The sequence below is a fragment of the Phodopus roborovskii genome, unplaced genomic scaffold (assembly GCF_943737965.1).
Source record: "Phodopus roborovskii unplaced genomic scaffold, PHOROB, whole genome shotgun sequence".
Classification (NCBI taxonomy): domain Eukaryota; kingdom Metazoa; phylum Chordata; class Mammalia; order Rodentia; family Cricetidae; genus Phodopus; species Phodopus roborovskii.
This window is the reverse complement of record NW_026126639.1, coordinates 1,709,650-1,724,049: the sequence shown is the minus strand read 5'-3', so window position 1 is coordinate 1,724,049 and position 14,400 is coordinate 1,709,650. Positions and strand designations below refer to the sequence as shown.

The window sequence follows — 14,400 nt, the reverse complement described above, 5'->3', positions numbered from 1 at the left end:
TATCATTCTTCATTTTGAAATATCTACATATTATTTATGAGTTTAAAATATATTTATATAATTAAGCAATAAATACATGCTCTAATTCTACTTTTAATTCATGTTTCTTAAAGGTCATTATATAAAATCCACTATTTCGTAAAGTGCATTTAATACAAGCCAAAACATCTGTGACTAATAAAGAGTGAATTATTAAAAACCATTTAATCTCAATTCAGAAAAGAAATTCTCTCTTAGCAGCCTATAACATTAAACACTTCATCAGCATGGGAGAATCAAATCTTACTCATCACATGGCATTTTAATTCAGTTATGACCCCTGAAAGTTAAGTGGCTTATTTAATATTTGCTTTCTAAGGTTGGTGGTCTTGGCCTTCTTCTCTTTTAGTTGCCTACTTCTGTGCCTGATACATTCTCTTAACTCTCATTTCTCTTCGTTATACTGAAATGTTCAGCACAGCACCCTGTGTAATCTGTGTCGTGCTTGTACCCCCAGCAGAAGCAGGTATTCTGTGGCTTATGCTGCCCAGAAACCCTGGCTCCTAAATGCTACGGTGGAGGAAAACATCACGTTTGGAAGTCCTTTCAACAGACAGAGGTAACTTTGACATACAGCATTCACAACTGAAACAACCGCTCATGATCCATGAGCGGTTCTCTCATTGAGAAGCGATGCCCCAAAACTAAAGGGCATGACTGAAGACTGTATAGCAGTGGGTTATACACTGTTATAAACAAACTCACAGAGGTGGGCTGTTTGTGAGTAGGTGAAAAGGGACATGCCCACGTATGCCGAATCAGGACGATTAACCGGACAGAGCATGAGCTTGGTAACGGAGGCCCCCAGTGACCATGGTGAGCTGGAATATACCATCTCTCCACCATCTTCCACAGGAAGGTAGACAAGATGGCCCATGTCTTGAGCCACTTTCACAGTGGTGCATCTTAAGATCCAGAGCTGGGATTTTGAAAGTTAGAGAATGAGGTGAGAGGCCAGGAATACTGACAAGGAGAGAAGACGGGGGCATGATGTCCTGGGGAGATTCAAAGATTATTTAAGCCTTCTGGGGCCAGGGAACAAAGGAGAGTAAGAAGGGTGAATCAGGGTGGAAAAATCATGAAAGCCCATTTGATGTAAGTGTGTGTATTCCAAGAACGGAAGCCCATTTGATATAAGTGTGTGTATTCCAAGAACGAAAGCCCATTTGATGTAAGTGTGTGTATTCCAAGAACAGATTGCACACTTTGGGAAGGAAGTGCAGGCTGGGTGATATGGAATATGTCTGAAATCCCAACACTTGCAAGGCGATGGCAGGAGGATCAAGAGTCAAAACTCATCTTTGGTTATATTGCAAGCTGAAGCCAGTCTGGTTACATGGGGATCCCATGTCAGAGATAATCCAAACAAACAAATAAATAAATAAAAACTAAAAATGGAAAGGGCTACAAGGAAATGCGATGTTGACTTTGGAGGTTAAAAGGTCAGTCAGATTAGACATAGATACATGGGTAGAGACAAGCTGAACTGGGTCAAAGAGATGCAAAGGAGGAGGTATTTGCAAGAATTGCTTAGACAAGTGCTTGGAACAGACAGTAGAAATGTAAAAGAATGAATGGTTGAGAAAAATGTTCTGGAACGATGGAGGCAGATGAGGAAGAAATCAAGATTGACTTGAATATTTTAGAAACAATAAATAGCTGAGGGCCAGGTAGCTTGCTCAGTCGGTAGTAAAATGTCTTCTTTTCATGTCTGAGGACCTGAATTTAATCTCCAGAACCCTTGTAAAGAATCTAGCTGTGGTGGCATACATCTGTGCTCCCAGCACTGGAGAAGCAGAACAGGGTGATCCCCAAGGGTTACTGCCCAGCCAGCCTTAACCCTACTTGCTGAGATCCAGACCAATGAATAAAAAGAAGGAAAGTACCTAAGGAATGACACCCAAGGTTGTCCTGACTTTCAAACAGGCACACAGACACATGCACCTGCACACATATGGACATGCACCCAGATTAATATATATACACACACACATGCACCTAGACAAACATGAACATGTGAACACACCTACTTAGACATATGAACATGAACCCAATAAATTGTTGATCATTTCTCCAGACTCTCCAAGTCTTTTTGTTTCTCTGTCTCTGACTCCCCTGTGTTCTAGCCCCATCTTTATCTACTTAATTAAACTTGAGTACTATCAATCCCATGGCCTTCTGTTTCTCATCCCTTAACATACGTGACAATATTCAGCCTGAGCTTGGCTATGATGGACAGCCTCCTTCTGTCCTTCAGAGCTACCATGAACCGTCTCACCATAAGATCTTCCTTAAGCTTCATTTTGCAAAACTTTTCCTGGCCATTCCTCTATGGAATCTTCTTGGTTACTGTTTTTCTCGTGTTGCAGGAGTGCCTAGTCCCCATCTCCACTGACTGCACCTGAGAAAGCCCAGCTCTTTTGTGTGTTTGCTTTGATCCTCTTTTGAAGATGCCAGCTTTAAGTTTTTTTTTAATAGACAAATAAACTTGGATATACTTTTTAACATACAAAATGATGTCTAAGTTATAAACTGAAATTGAACAAAATCTGGCTACTTAATGTACATATAACCCCACACCACTATCATTGTTTGTAGAAAGATGAATGGAAATGCATACTTATCTAGTCAGGGCTCACAGTAACATGCTCAGTAGATGTTTTATTTTAGTCTAAGATACTGAACATGGGATTATAGAGAATGTGTGAATAATGATCAACAAACTCAAAGACAAACCATGACTGAAGACTATATATGTACATGAATATCTATATCTATGTCTATGCATATATCTATATATGAGTTTATTTATCTTAAAGAAGAAAAGAATTATATTGTTTGCCAGAAAATGGATATAGCGGGAGCTACAAAGCCACATAAACCAAACTCAGAAAGACAAACATTGCATTGCATGTTTTGTTATCCTTTGGGTCCTAGGCTTCCTTAGAACAGATAATAAAATCTTTTAACCATAAATGTGGCGTGAGAGTTGAAGGGGGACTAGGAGAAGGGAGCAGACTAGAGGTGGGCAGAAGGTGGGAGAGAAGGGAAGGAGAAGGGAAGGGTAAGGAAGTAAAGAGAAGGGACAGAGAGGACGGGAGATGAGTGATTATTGTCAGAGTACACAATACACGAGAGAATATCTATATTTTAAAAGACCCTGAATATCATTTCTTCCAAAGGTACAAAGCTGTCACTGACGCCTGCTCTCTTCAGCCAGATATTGATTTGCTACCATTTGGAGACCAGACTGAAATTGGAGAGAGGGTGAGCTACGTGTAATGGAACTAAGCGATGCACAAAAACCAAGAAAAGCTGTCTGCTTGTCTTTAATCCTCACAAGGGCATAGCGAAGTCTGGGGGCCGTACCAATTGCACTCTGTCCCAGTGACAAGCACCAAAATGTAAGGGCAGGCATCCTTGGGCATCACAGTCCTTTTCGTACCCATTGAGATCCTACTGCACATGTCTCATTGCGATAGCCACTCAGGACTTGTGGCAGTGACCAGGGGTGGTGCAGCGTGACCCATCACCCCTGGTTTTGACCAAGTGTACTTTGGCTTACTGGTTCTGCAGACGTGAAATGCGCCAGAAACTGAGATGGCTTCTGACAATTTCTTCCCTGCCCGTCAACATCCAATCTTTTGTTCAAGTATTATTTATCTTTATGCTTCCCTATTTTGTGCTGACATCATGTTATTCTGAGCTGCTGAAAATATTTAGACCTGACATCTTCATCACACTAGTGACTAACAAAAACTGTAACCCTTATAGGTCCATAGCTGTCCGAGGCCAAAGGTTAAATGTGTGTACCCTACTGTGACAATAAATTTGGGTTTTGGGTGATTTTGTCCTTGGCACAGTACAGCTGAGGATTACCAAGGCTAAAGAACTGAGCAATTTCCCAAACACAGTCAGTTTCTGCTACTCAGGACCAGCCACTTTCTTAATGGCCATTCTCTGATATAGCTTCATGTCCCATTTAAGAGGAGTGGCTTCATGTCTCTGAGCCATAGCATCCACAGGTGGAGAAAGTCCATCTATTGGACCTTCTCCTATGAGGAATAAAGCAAAGACAATTGTAAAGCCACATATGCCAGACTGGTACATATTAGGTGCTAACTTGATGCTAATTATTAATTATCATTAATATTTCATCATAAAATAATATTGTAATGGAGTGTGTAACCTATGTGGTCAAATTGAAGCAGTATGTGTTGAGGGCTGGGGAGATGGCTCTTGAAAAAGACCCAAGTTCAGTTCTGACCACCCATCTAGGCAGCTTACAACCTCCTGTAAATCCATGTCCAAGGGATTTGACTCCCTCTTCTGAACACAGACATCTTACACTCACTCACACACACACACACACACACAGAGAGAGAGAGAGAGAGAGAGAGAGAGAGAATTCAAAATAAAATTCAAAGCTCTGTAAAAGAGGCGTGTGTCAAAATATAGCTGATGGAAGAAACTTGGAATTGCTTGTCTTTGGTGTTCACCAGTTAGTTAGTGTTGATTACTACTGCGTTCATCAAGCATGTTGGTTACTAACGCCTTTGTACAGCAGAGCTCTCAATCAGTGTGAAAGGGAGGGCGATGTGAGTGGCCTAAGATGGTTGGCATACATCAAGCATTGGCGTTACAGAGAATTATTAGTGGTGGTAAAAATGTTTAGAGACACTTGTGTTTTGAAGGTAATCTTTACCGTCAGATCCTTTATTAATTGTGAAAATGGCTGTTTCTGGCATTTCTCTTCCAGGGCATCAACCTGAGTGGGGGCCAGAGGCAAAGGATCTGTGTGGCTCGGGCGCTCTACCAAAACACTAACATCGTCTTCTTGGTAAGAACTTCGGTTTTATTTACAATTTTATTTCTCCCTCTGGACAAATGGGTCTTTAAAAGGCGCAATCAGATAACTGAGGGAAAGCTGGTTTAATCTGTGGGATCACAGAGTAGAGGTTAGATAAATCCTCAGAGTACGATTCTGTTCGTCAACACACAAAACTCGAGTTTTGTGTGGTAGGTCCAGGCTGATGTCCGTGAAATTACAATAAAAAGCACCAGCACCGAGGCACACTAAGCAGTATCTTTTGCTAGTTTCCTCATGGTGCGTGGGAAGGGGAGGCGGTGGAAGTCAGGGGACAAATTACCGAGTTGGTTCTCACCTTCCAGCATCTGGGTCCCAAGGATCCTAGGCCTGGCTGTCAGACTTGATGGCAACTTCTGAACCGATTTGGCCATCCCTGGAGGTAGTGATTCATCGAGGTTCTTGACCAGGAGACACTAATGAGGAAGTGTGGGCAATGTTGGATAATTGGGCAGAATTTTCTCCTTTGTATTCTTTGACAAAGAGACCAGGCTCAGAAAATAAATGTGTGGTGGACATAGGGACATCTGATACACATTCCTTTCCAGCCATGTGCAGTCCAAGCTGCAGATAAGGGTTGTCTGTGATGACTCCTAAAATGACGGCCATCTACTCAGCACTAGTAGAAGCCGTGTCTTGGAGATGCTTTGGGTGGTTCTCTTGTATTCACGGAGTCTGTTGCTCATGTTGGTTATGATTTCGATCTGGTTTAGTTTGTAAAGGCAGTAAGGGCCAAAAAAAAAAAAAAAAAAAAAAAAAAAAAAAAACCAGCACATATATAGTGCGAATTCTAATTGGTCTTAATAATGAAAACCTGAAGCCAACTACGGGGTAAATGCTGAAAGATCAGGGAAGCAGAGCAGCCAGCCACTGGTCCCCACCTCTACAGACTCCTCAGACCAAATGGGTGATCCCGAGCCTACGAATCCTCAGACTGAGTGCAATGAGCTCCTGTCCCCTCCCACCTTACATTCCTTGATACCATGTCACTCCTATCTGCACCTTCCTATGCTTGGGTTACAGGCGTGTGACGCCTACATGCCGGGATTAGAGGTGGGAGCCACCACCGCCTGGCTGTGTTTCTCTTTTAGACTGGATCAATCTTGTGTAGCCCAGGGTGGCTTCGAACTCACAGAGATCTGCCTGCCTCTGCCTCCCAAGTGCTGGGATTAAAGGTGTGTGCCCCCTACTGCCTGGCCTCTATGGCTAACTGGTGGCTCTCTCTATACTCTGATCTTCAGGTAAGCTTTATTTGTTAAAACACAAACAAAATTATCACCACATTATATAAAGTGGCGTCCAGCAGAGAATGTAAGCTTGTCCCTCTCCTGTGCCATCATTAGCCTTCACTTGGATTCTGCCCGTAGAGGGTCTTAGAACCCTTACCTTGTGGGTCAAGACCCCTTTAGGGGCCAAATGACTCCTTCACAGGGGGTCACCTAAGACACTAGAAAACATGGATGTTTATATTGCGATTCATAATAGTAATACATTTGCAGGTATGAAGTAGCAATGGTAATGATTTCGGAACTGGATTAAAGGGTCATGGAATGAAGAAGGTTGGGAACCACTGTTTTAGACATTCACTCCCCTGTATCTCTTAAAACTTCAAAATAGGTTGATTTTGAAGTTTCCTGTTGAATTTGAATCCATTTAGAAGAAGAATCCAGATAAATTGGAATTCTTTCATGTTAATTTAGGGACTGGTATTACCCATTGTGGACAGGGTACCCCTATACCAGTTAATGTAATCAAGATAATTCCCCACAGACCTGCCTGTGGGCCGACCCTATCTAGACAAGCTCCCCCTTTCGCCCACTGAGATTTTCCTCCCAGATGACTATACATTGTGTCAGGCTGAGAGTTAAAGCTAATCACTGTACCACACAAGCTTGGTTTCATAGCTTGTGTCCTTTCCCAGACTTCCGATGAACACATGTCATTGTGCATGCTGGGTAAATGCTCTGCCACTGAGCCATGTACTCAACTGTCTATTTATTTTGAGACAAGATGTTGTACTCATTTTATGGGCCAGACAAACCTTGAATGTGTGACCATTTTGCATCCACTCAGCTGGAATGGCTGGCCTGAGCCCCTGGCTGACTGGAGCTGGACCTTTAAATCATCATGATTGCCTTTGTGACGAGTCCTGTAGCTGTCACTGCGGTGCTATGAGAGAGAGACATGGTGTCGATCCACCACAGCTTTATTTATAAGGCGCTAACAGTACAACTTGCTTTAAAGTGATTTCAGGAAACACAAGTTATGTTACTGGATCTTGGACCTTTGCAACAGTTTGATGGATTTTTCTGACAGGTCCCTTTGGTATCCCCCTTATTTTGCAAAAGAAGTGACAGTCAGGACACTGCCTAGGAGAGAGAGAGAGAGAGAGAGAGAGAGAGAGAGAGAGAGAGAGAGAGAGAGAGGGGGAGGACAGGGGAGAGAGGGGGGACGGAGGGAGAGAAAGGTTGTAACTACCTTTCGGCTCTCATTTACAGCACTCCGCTCACTATCTTTGGCCATCTCAATTCAGAATTGTGTGGAAAATGGACCTGAATTATTGAAAAAAAAAAACCCACTAATTTCTAACGTGTATCTTTTTCTGTATGAAAAATGTCTTATGCAAATGATTAGGGATATTTGGTTTTTTTTTCTTTTTTTTTTTCTTTTTTTATTTATTTTATATAACCAAGTCCATTTAAATGAAAACAAACATTTATAGACAATATTTGGGAATTTGGGCGTTGTTCTTTCCAAACTACTTCCTGCTGGTAAGGGGCGCTGTCCTGGGGGATTTGAAGAAGATTCAGAAATCCTGGCTGTAGTCTATAAGGCTGCTTTGTCCAGCTGTTTTGAATGTAGGATTACCTGGTACTCTGTTTCAGGTGGTCTGGCTTCATCAAACCACAGTAGTCTGGAAGGAATCCACATCTTTTCATTTTCTGTGGAAACAAAAATAGAAATCCTTTTCCCCAGTAACTTGTCCTTGAACTTATTAGTGATATTTGATTTGCATAACAAAAATACCCTGGGTCTTACAGAAACCAGAAGCCAAAGTGTGTCAAAATGTATCAATTTACCCCTATAATAGTTACCTGAAGTTTCAAAACCAGTGATTGGCTGGTAAACCTTGCAACTAGACTCTTGTAGCTGCCAGGAGAGGGCAAACCCTGCCAGTAGTGTCCTGAAAGAGTGTTCAAGTCTTTTTCCACCCCCCCCCCTACCAGCACGGGAGCAGTGTATCCCAGAATGATTTATATTGTTACACAAACTGTTGTTTTTAAGCAATCTGTCTCCTGGAAAAGCAGCCAGGGCTCTTGACCCCTGAGCCAGCTCTCCAGATTCATCTGTGACAATTTTTTTGTTTGCCTTTGCTTGTTTATTGAGGCAGGGTTTCTCTGTATTGCTTTGGAACCTGTCCTGGAACTAGCCTCAGACTCACAGAGATCCACCTGCCTCTGCCTCTGCCTCCCAAGTGCTGGGATTAATGATGTGCAGCATCACCACCCGGCTACAATTTTTAAAAGCAAGTTATTGGGCACCAGCAAGACAGATTAACCTCTTAGATGTTCTACTCCATGGACTGTCTTAGAAATAGTTGATATTTATAAAAATGACCCAACAGTTCAGAATAACTTTGAAACATTTCAATATCACGTACAAATATGTTATAATACTTCAGAAAATTGTCACTAATCAATTTTATTTTATTAATTTCTAAAATAAATTCATAAATGCAGATAACATAAAAACATGTTTGTACCTGTATGTTAGGTATATCTATACACACACATATATACATATATAATGACAATTGTCTTGCTTACTATTTCATTATCTAGAATACCCTTGTATTTCAATGGTTTAAATCAACTACTGTAGGTTCAAATCAGTTACTAAATGTATTTACATAAAAGCCATCTGAGGATATTCATTAATTCACCCATCTCTCTTTGACTATGTTATCTTTTAAAAAGTAGCTGTATAATTACTTTACTAATGTTCATTTTTCATAAGACGGTTCTTAAATATTTTAATAAAGTGATCACTTATTGAGCAGAAAATAATTCAATGCTAAATAAACATTGAGCTAATTATATTACTCTCTGAATGGCTATACATATAAACTGACTCTAATTTCGAAATATAATTGCTTTATTTCACTGTCCACACAATCAACCAAGTTTATGTGTATAGACAACAGGATTGTGCTAAATTCTTTCGGAGTTATAATTTTTACATATGTGAGTATGTACCCTGAATGTGGAATTGACGGACTAAGAATCCAGAGACTCCTTCCGTGGGCCCATATGTAGACCCCAGTTTGCATATTAATCAAGTAGGAGAACAACAAAGAAATGAAGAAAACAAAGAAGACGTGTTCCAGACACCCTGGTTCTTCACTGAAAGCCTGGGTCATGTTTCTTTTTCTCATTTTTAAATTGGTTGTTTGAAAGTTTTTAGCAGACCTGAGTATGGGTTCCGCTCATCTCCCTTCCCACGCCCCATGCTCTAGGATGACCCATTCTCTGCCCTGGACATTCACCTGAGTGATCACTTGATGCAGGAAGGGATTCTGAAGTTTCTCCAAGATGACAAGAGGACCGTTGTTCTGGTCACTCACAAGCTGCAGTACCTGACACACGCTGACTGGGTGAGGTCCCCTGTGTTTGTGTTACAGGCATATCTTAGAGACGCCGAGAAGGACTTTCTGGGACAAAATTAAGTTGTCTGGCCACTCCCAGGCTCTGCTATGTTTTTGCTCATGCACTCTTTCCTCAGATCATAGCCATGAAGGACGGGAGTGTGTTAAGAGAAGGGACTTTGAAAGACATCCAGACCAAAGATGTGGAGCTTTACGAGCACTGGAAAACTCTCATGAATCGGCAAGATCAAGAATTAGAAAAGGTAAGAAGAGTTCTGTGTAGTTACTAGGAATTTGACAGCTGTCTTCTGAAGCTCAAGGTAAGATGCACACTGCTGTACAACGGCTTCAAAGGATGCATATTGCTCTGCGACGGCTTCAAAGGATGCACACTGCTTTGTGTGCTCTAGGTAATTGTGTCTTTTCATGCAGTTATTGAACAGGATGTCCAGTGTGTATTGCATGCAGGGTGTGTATGTGTGTGTGTGTACTAGGTACATGCACACCCATGAACACATGTGTAGAGGGGCACATTTGGTGTCATGTTCTGTCTTTCTCTGTATTATTCCTTTGAGAGAGGGTCTCTCACTGAACCTGGGATTAGGCTGTTGACAACACATAACATCATTGTTCCTGTCTCTACCACCCACACACAATGCTGGGATTCCAGGTTGCTTTTTATGTGGGTGCTGAGATTCAGACTTGGGACCTCCTGTTGGTGCAGCAAGCACTCTTCCCTTGGGGCTACCTCCCCAGCCCCTGGCCTGTCCTACCTTATGCTGTCTTTTGGATGACGTGTTATCTGAGTTTTGGCCTTGAACCATTTGGAGTTACATGTGTATCTACAAGTTGAATGAGCTGTTTATCGAGGCTTAAGGCTTTCCTTATTTTGCTGATTTTTCTCTTCTTTTCTCGTGTGTGGTAAGATCATTTCCATGCATTGCCTACAATCAGGCAACCACAGTCAAGATAAAAAGCCAAGGTGTCTTTGAAAGAAGGCTCTGGCTGGAGTCGCTGGGTGTGTATGGAATAACCCTAATGATGAATGGAGATGAACAAAAAACACAGTATTTTCTATCTTCTTTAGACTCCACAGACCTTAACACTACGTTGGTAGTTTTTGTTTGTTTCTTGGGGTGGGCTCTCCATAACACACTAACACACTGGCCTGGAATTTCCAGTAATCCATATGACTAAGACTTGTGGGGGCTGAGATAACAGGCATTTGTCATCATGCCTAGCTTGAATTTTTTTTTTCTAAAGAAGATATTTAGCGTAAGTAAATCCTCAGGTTAAAAAAAAAACCGTGTTTAAAATTGATGTACAAACAAAAGATGTCTCAGGGGTAGTGCTGTGTTTGAAGGCTTAGGCCCCTGATGATGTAACTCCTTCTGGCTTCCTATTGGCCTACATGTCTGAGCACAGAAGTGTTGTCTATAAATCTCCAGCATTTTGTCTGTAACAGCTTCTGTGACAGGAGTCCTGTGTGTCTAGAGTGAGCAGAGAGCTTGGGACTGGTATAAAATCACCCAGCATGTCATTCCTCAGACAGAGGGTCCTTCAAGGAGAGCACATTGTCACCCACAGGACATGGAAGCAGACCAAACAACATTAGAGAGGAAGACTCTCCGGAGAGCCATGTACTCAAGAGAGGCCAAAGCACAGATGGAAGATGAAGATGAAGGCGAGTTTTTTTTTTTTTTCTTTTTCTCTTTTTAAATCTGAAACATTCAGATGGATTAGTCTGTCATGAGGGGTTTACTCTGGATATTGATTCGTCAGTGTGCCACACACGTAACAAGCCACTGTGCACAAGGCCCAGAGCCAAACTAAATGCATAACACTACACATGATAGAGTCAAGGTAAGGCTTATGTTCCCCAACAGCGTGCCCTTGTGAGGGGCACACTAAGTGGGTGTCTGTGTACTCGTACACAGAGTGGGACGGAAAAAGCAGGGACCTGAAAACAGAATAATTGGAAAAGCCTAGAATAATGACTGGATCGGGTTGTTGTTACGAAGATATTGACTCTTTGAACATCAACAGTCAATGGGAACACAGGAAAGGCAGTCCGTATATTTGAGTCAGATAGTCTTTATGCCTGTGGCTTCCATAACACACTGATGAAGAACGAAGACGGTAGAGAGCCCATATTTCATTTCAGTCTTCCACATTTAATAACGCATTATGAAGGGAAAAAAAGATATACTAGAAGCTAAAAATAAATAATAAAAAAACACTTAAAATCATTACATGGTCTTGATATAAATCACCAAGAATAAAATAAGTCATTTGCATTCACAGAATGAATTCATTCATTATGCTTCATTTTCTATGTAGTTTTTAATTAACGATTTTCTTTCCACTGGCCAAGTAAGACATAGGGAACATTTTAACGTAAAGATAGAAAATACCAAACTGTGCCACCTACATATTTCAAATGTCTCAGTGAATGTTCATGAAGTTTTAAAAAAAAAAATCAGTGAATGAAAGATGAATGTCTTCAAATTGAAGTATGGACCACAATAAATTATTTAAAATTTCCAAAGTTAAGGCTCTTGCTTCTGTGAAGTCAAATATGTTTATGCATATCTCTGTTAGGAAATTAAATGTTTACCTGGTGCCCATCAGAAGCTTACACAAAGGTTTGTTGTGTGTGTGAATGTGCAGAGGAGGAAGAGGAGGAAGACGAGGATGATAACATGTCAACCGTAATGAGGCTCAGGACGAAGATGCCCTGGAAAACCTGCTGGTGGTACCTCACTTCGGGAGGGTTTTTCTTACTCTTCCTCATGATCTTCTCCAAGCTCTTGAAGCACTCAGTCATTGTGGCCATAGACTACTGGCTGGCTACATGGACATCCGAGTACAGCATAAACCACACTGGGAAAGCTGACCAGGTACGGTGTGCCCAGAATCAGTGCGGAGGGAGGCCCTCCGCTGAAGTCAGTTAACAGCCAAAGGCTAGGGGACTTGGCTGCATGTTCAGTATGTTAGCAACCAGGGAGCTCCCTAAAACAGGGTAAACTGCCAACAACGTTACACAGGTCTCTTACTGTTTTTATTGTTTAAAATACTTGCCTACATCACTTTTACTGCATAATTACATATTTTATGCATCTGTGTGTAGGTATGTGCACATGAGTGCAGTGCCCATGGAGGCCATAAAAGATCTTAGAGCTGGAGCCATAGGCAGATGGGACCGACCCAATGTGGGTTGTGGGAACTGAATACAGGTGCTCTGGAGGAGCAGCAAGCACTCTTAATTGCTGAGCCTTCTCTCCAAAGAAGCATTTTGGCATAATGTTTAGAAGGAGTTCAATATATCTGCTTTACATGTAGTGTATGTTACTATCATATATTACATGTTAAACATATACAAAAGCGATCCTGTCATTCCATTGATTTTTCAATCTGGGGTCAGCACATGGAGTGGTCATTCTGTCATCAAGGATGGGAAGAATGAGCTTGACAACGCAGAAAGCCAGGAGTCTTTCGCCAGCCTGAAAGATACATCCCTCCTGCAGCCCTTAGGCCAGGCCTTGCAGGAGGAAAAAGCAAGCAGGGGCTGCCTGGCATGTGGGACTGACCGGAAGGAGGACACTATCCTGGGTGCACACCACATGCCTTCAGCTGTTTAAATACAAGCAGGACAGGATGTTGACAAGCTTTCTGATTTTGATGCTTTGTTTTCCTAGACTTTCTACGTGGCTGGGTTTAGCATTCTCTGTGGAGCTGGTATTTTCCTTTGCCTTGTCACCTCCCTCACTGTGGAATGGATGGGCCTTACAGCTGCCAAGAACCTGCACTACAATCTCCTTAATAAGATAATTCTTGGGCCGATAAGGTAAAACAAACAAAAAAAAGTGCAGTGATCTCTTGCCACTAATCATGTAGCTAATAAAAACATCCATTTAAAAGAACTGAAGTGTGGAAGTTTAAAGAAGAAAACTAGCCACATTCAAGACTCTAGATGTCCCTCAGTGGTGCTTCTGGTACAGGCATCCTACATCACCATGTTCTCTGTTCTGTTCACTGCCTAGGTTCTTTGATACCACACCCCTGGGACTGATTCTCAATCGATTTTCTGCTGATACTAATATCATTGACCAGGTGAGTATCCGAGCTGCTTCTAACATCTAAGACAAATTCCTCAGTGTAAACTAAAAAGCATCCAAACAAGGCCTGATGGTAGAGAATTTCTAAAATTAAATTAGGACCCATTTGCCCTCATATCCAAATGAAAAAAAAATGATAGAAAAGGGTAGGTTTTCTGTCTGTGTGTTTATATGTGTTGTATCCATATGCTTGTGTGAGTATATGCTCTTGATATGAGTCCATGCATACTTTCATGTGTGTGCATGTTAGCCTGAGGTTGAAATTAAGCATGATTTTCAATTGTTCCTCATCTTATTTTTTATGACTTATTATTTTTTATGTGATACCCTTGCTGAGTGGCAAGGGAGATGTGGCCGTTGGATGCCAGGGGCCCAATAGTTAGTCACTGTGGCCAAAATGCCATCTCCAGGTTCACTGATAGATCCTGACTCAAAAGTAAAGTGGAAACGATTATAGAACATGCCCACTGTCAGCCTCAGACTGCCACATGGTCAACCATACCAACTCACACATGTGCACATGCACACACACAAATTAGTACATGTAGAAATTTAACTCAAGATAAATGTAACGTCCTGAATCTGTGAGAATCATTGTTAATATTAAAACTAAAATATTTTGAGACAATTATCCATAAAAATATGGAACAAATGACTAAATATGTCAATGAACAAATGAATAAAGATGGCATATAAAGTCAAAACATGGTGAAATGAAAGATAGCTGGAGA

The 14,400-nt window shown here is 41.5% G+C and overlaps 1 protein-coding gene across 1 annotated transcript in view; it reads left to right on the top strand.

Annotated features, from left to right (window-relative positions):
• Positions 1-14,400, top strand: part of Abcc9 (ATP binding cassette subfamily C member 9) — a 101,676-nt gene that overhangs the window by 52,217 nt on the left and 35,059 nt on the right. The window contains exons 18-26 of the mRNA XM_051173324.1: positions 497-598; positions 3,222-3,306; positions 4,799-4,879; positions 9,423-9,560; positions 9,689-9,814; positions 11,139-11,235; positions 12,222-12,451; positions 13,250-13,398; positions 13,595-13,664. Of these exons, the coding sequence (XP_051029281.1) occupies positions 497-598; positions 3,222-3,306; positions 4,799-4,879; positions 9,423-9,560; positions 9,689-9,814; positions 11,139-11,235; positions 12,222-12,451; positions 13,250-13,398; positions 13,595-13,664 (1,078 nt within the window). The remainder of the gene's footprint in view (positions 1-496; positions 599-3,221; positions 3,307-4,798; positions 4,880-9,422; positions 9,561-9,688; positions 9,815-11,138; positions 11,236-12,221; positions 12,452-13,249; positions 13,399-13,594; positions 13,665-14,400) is intronic.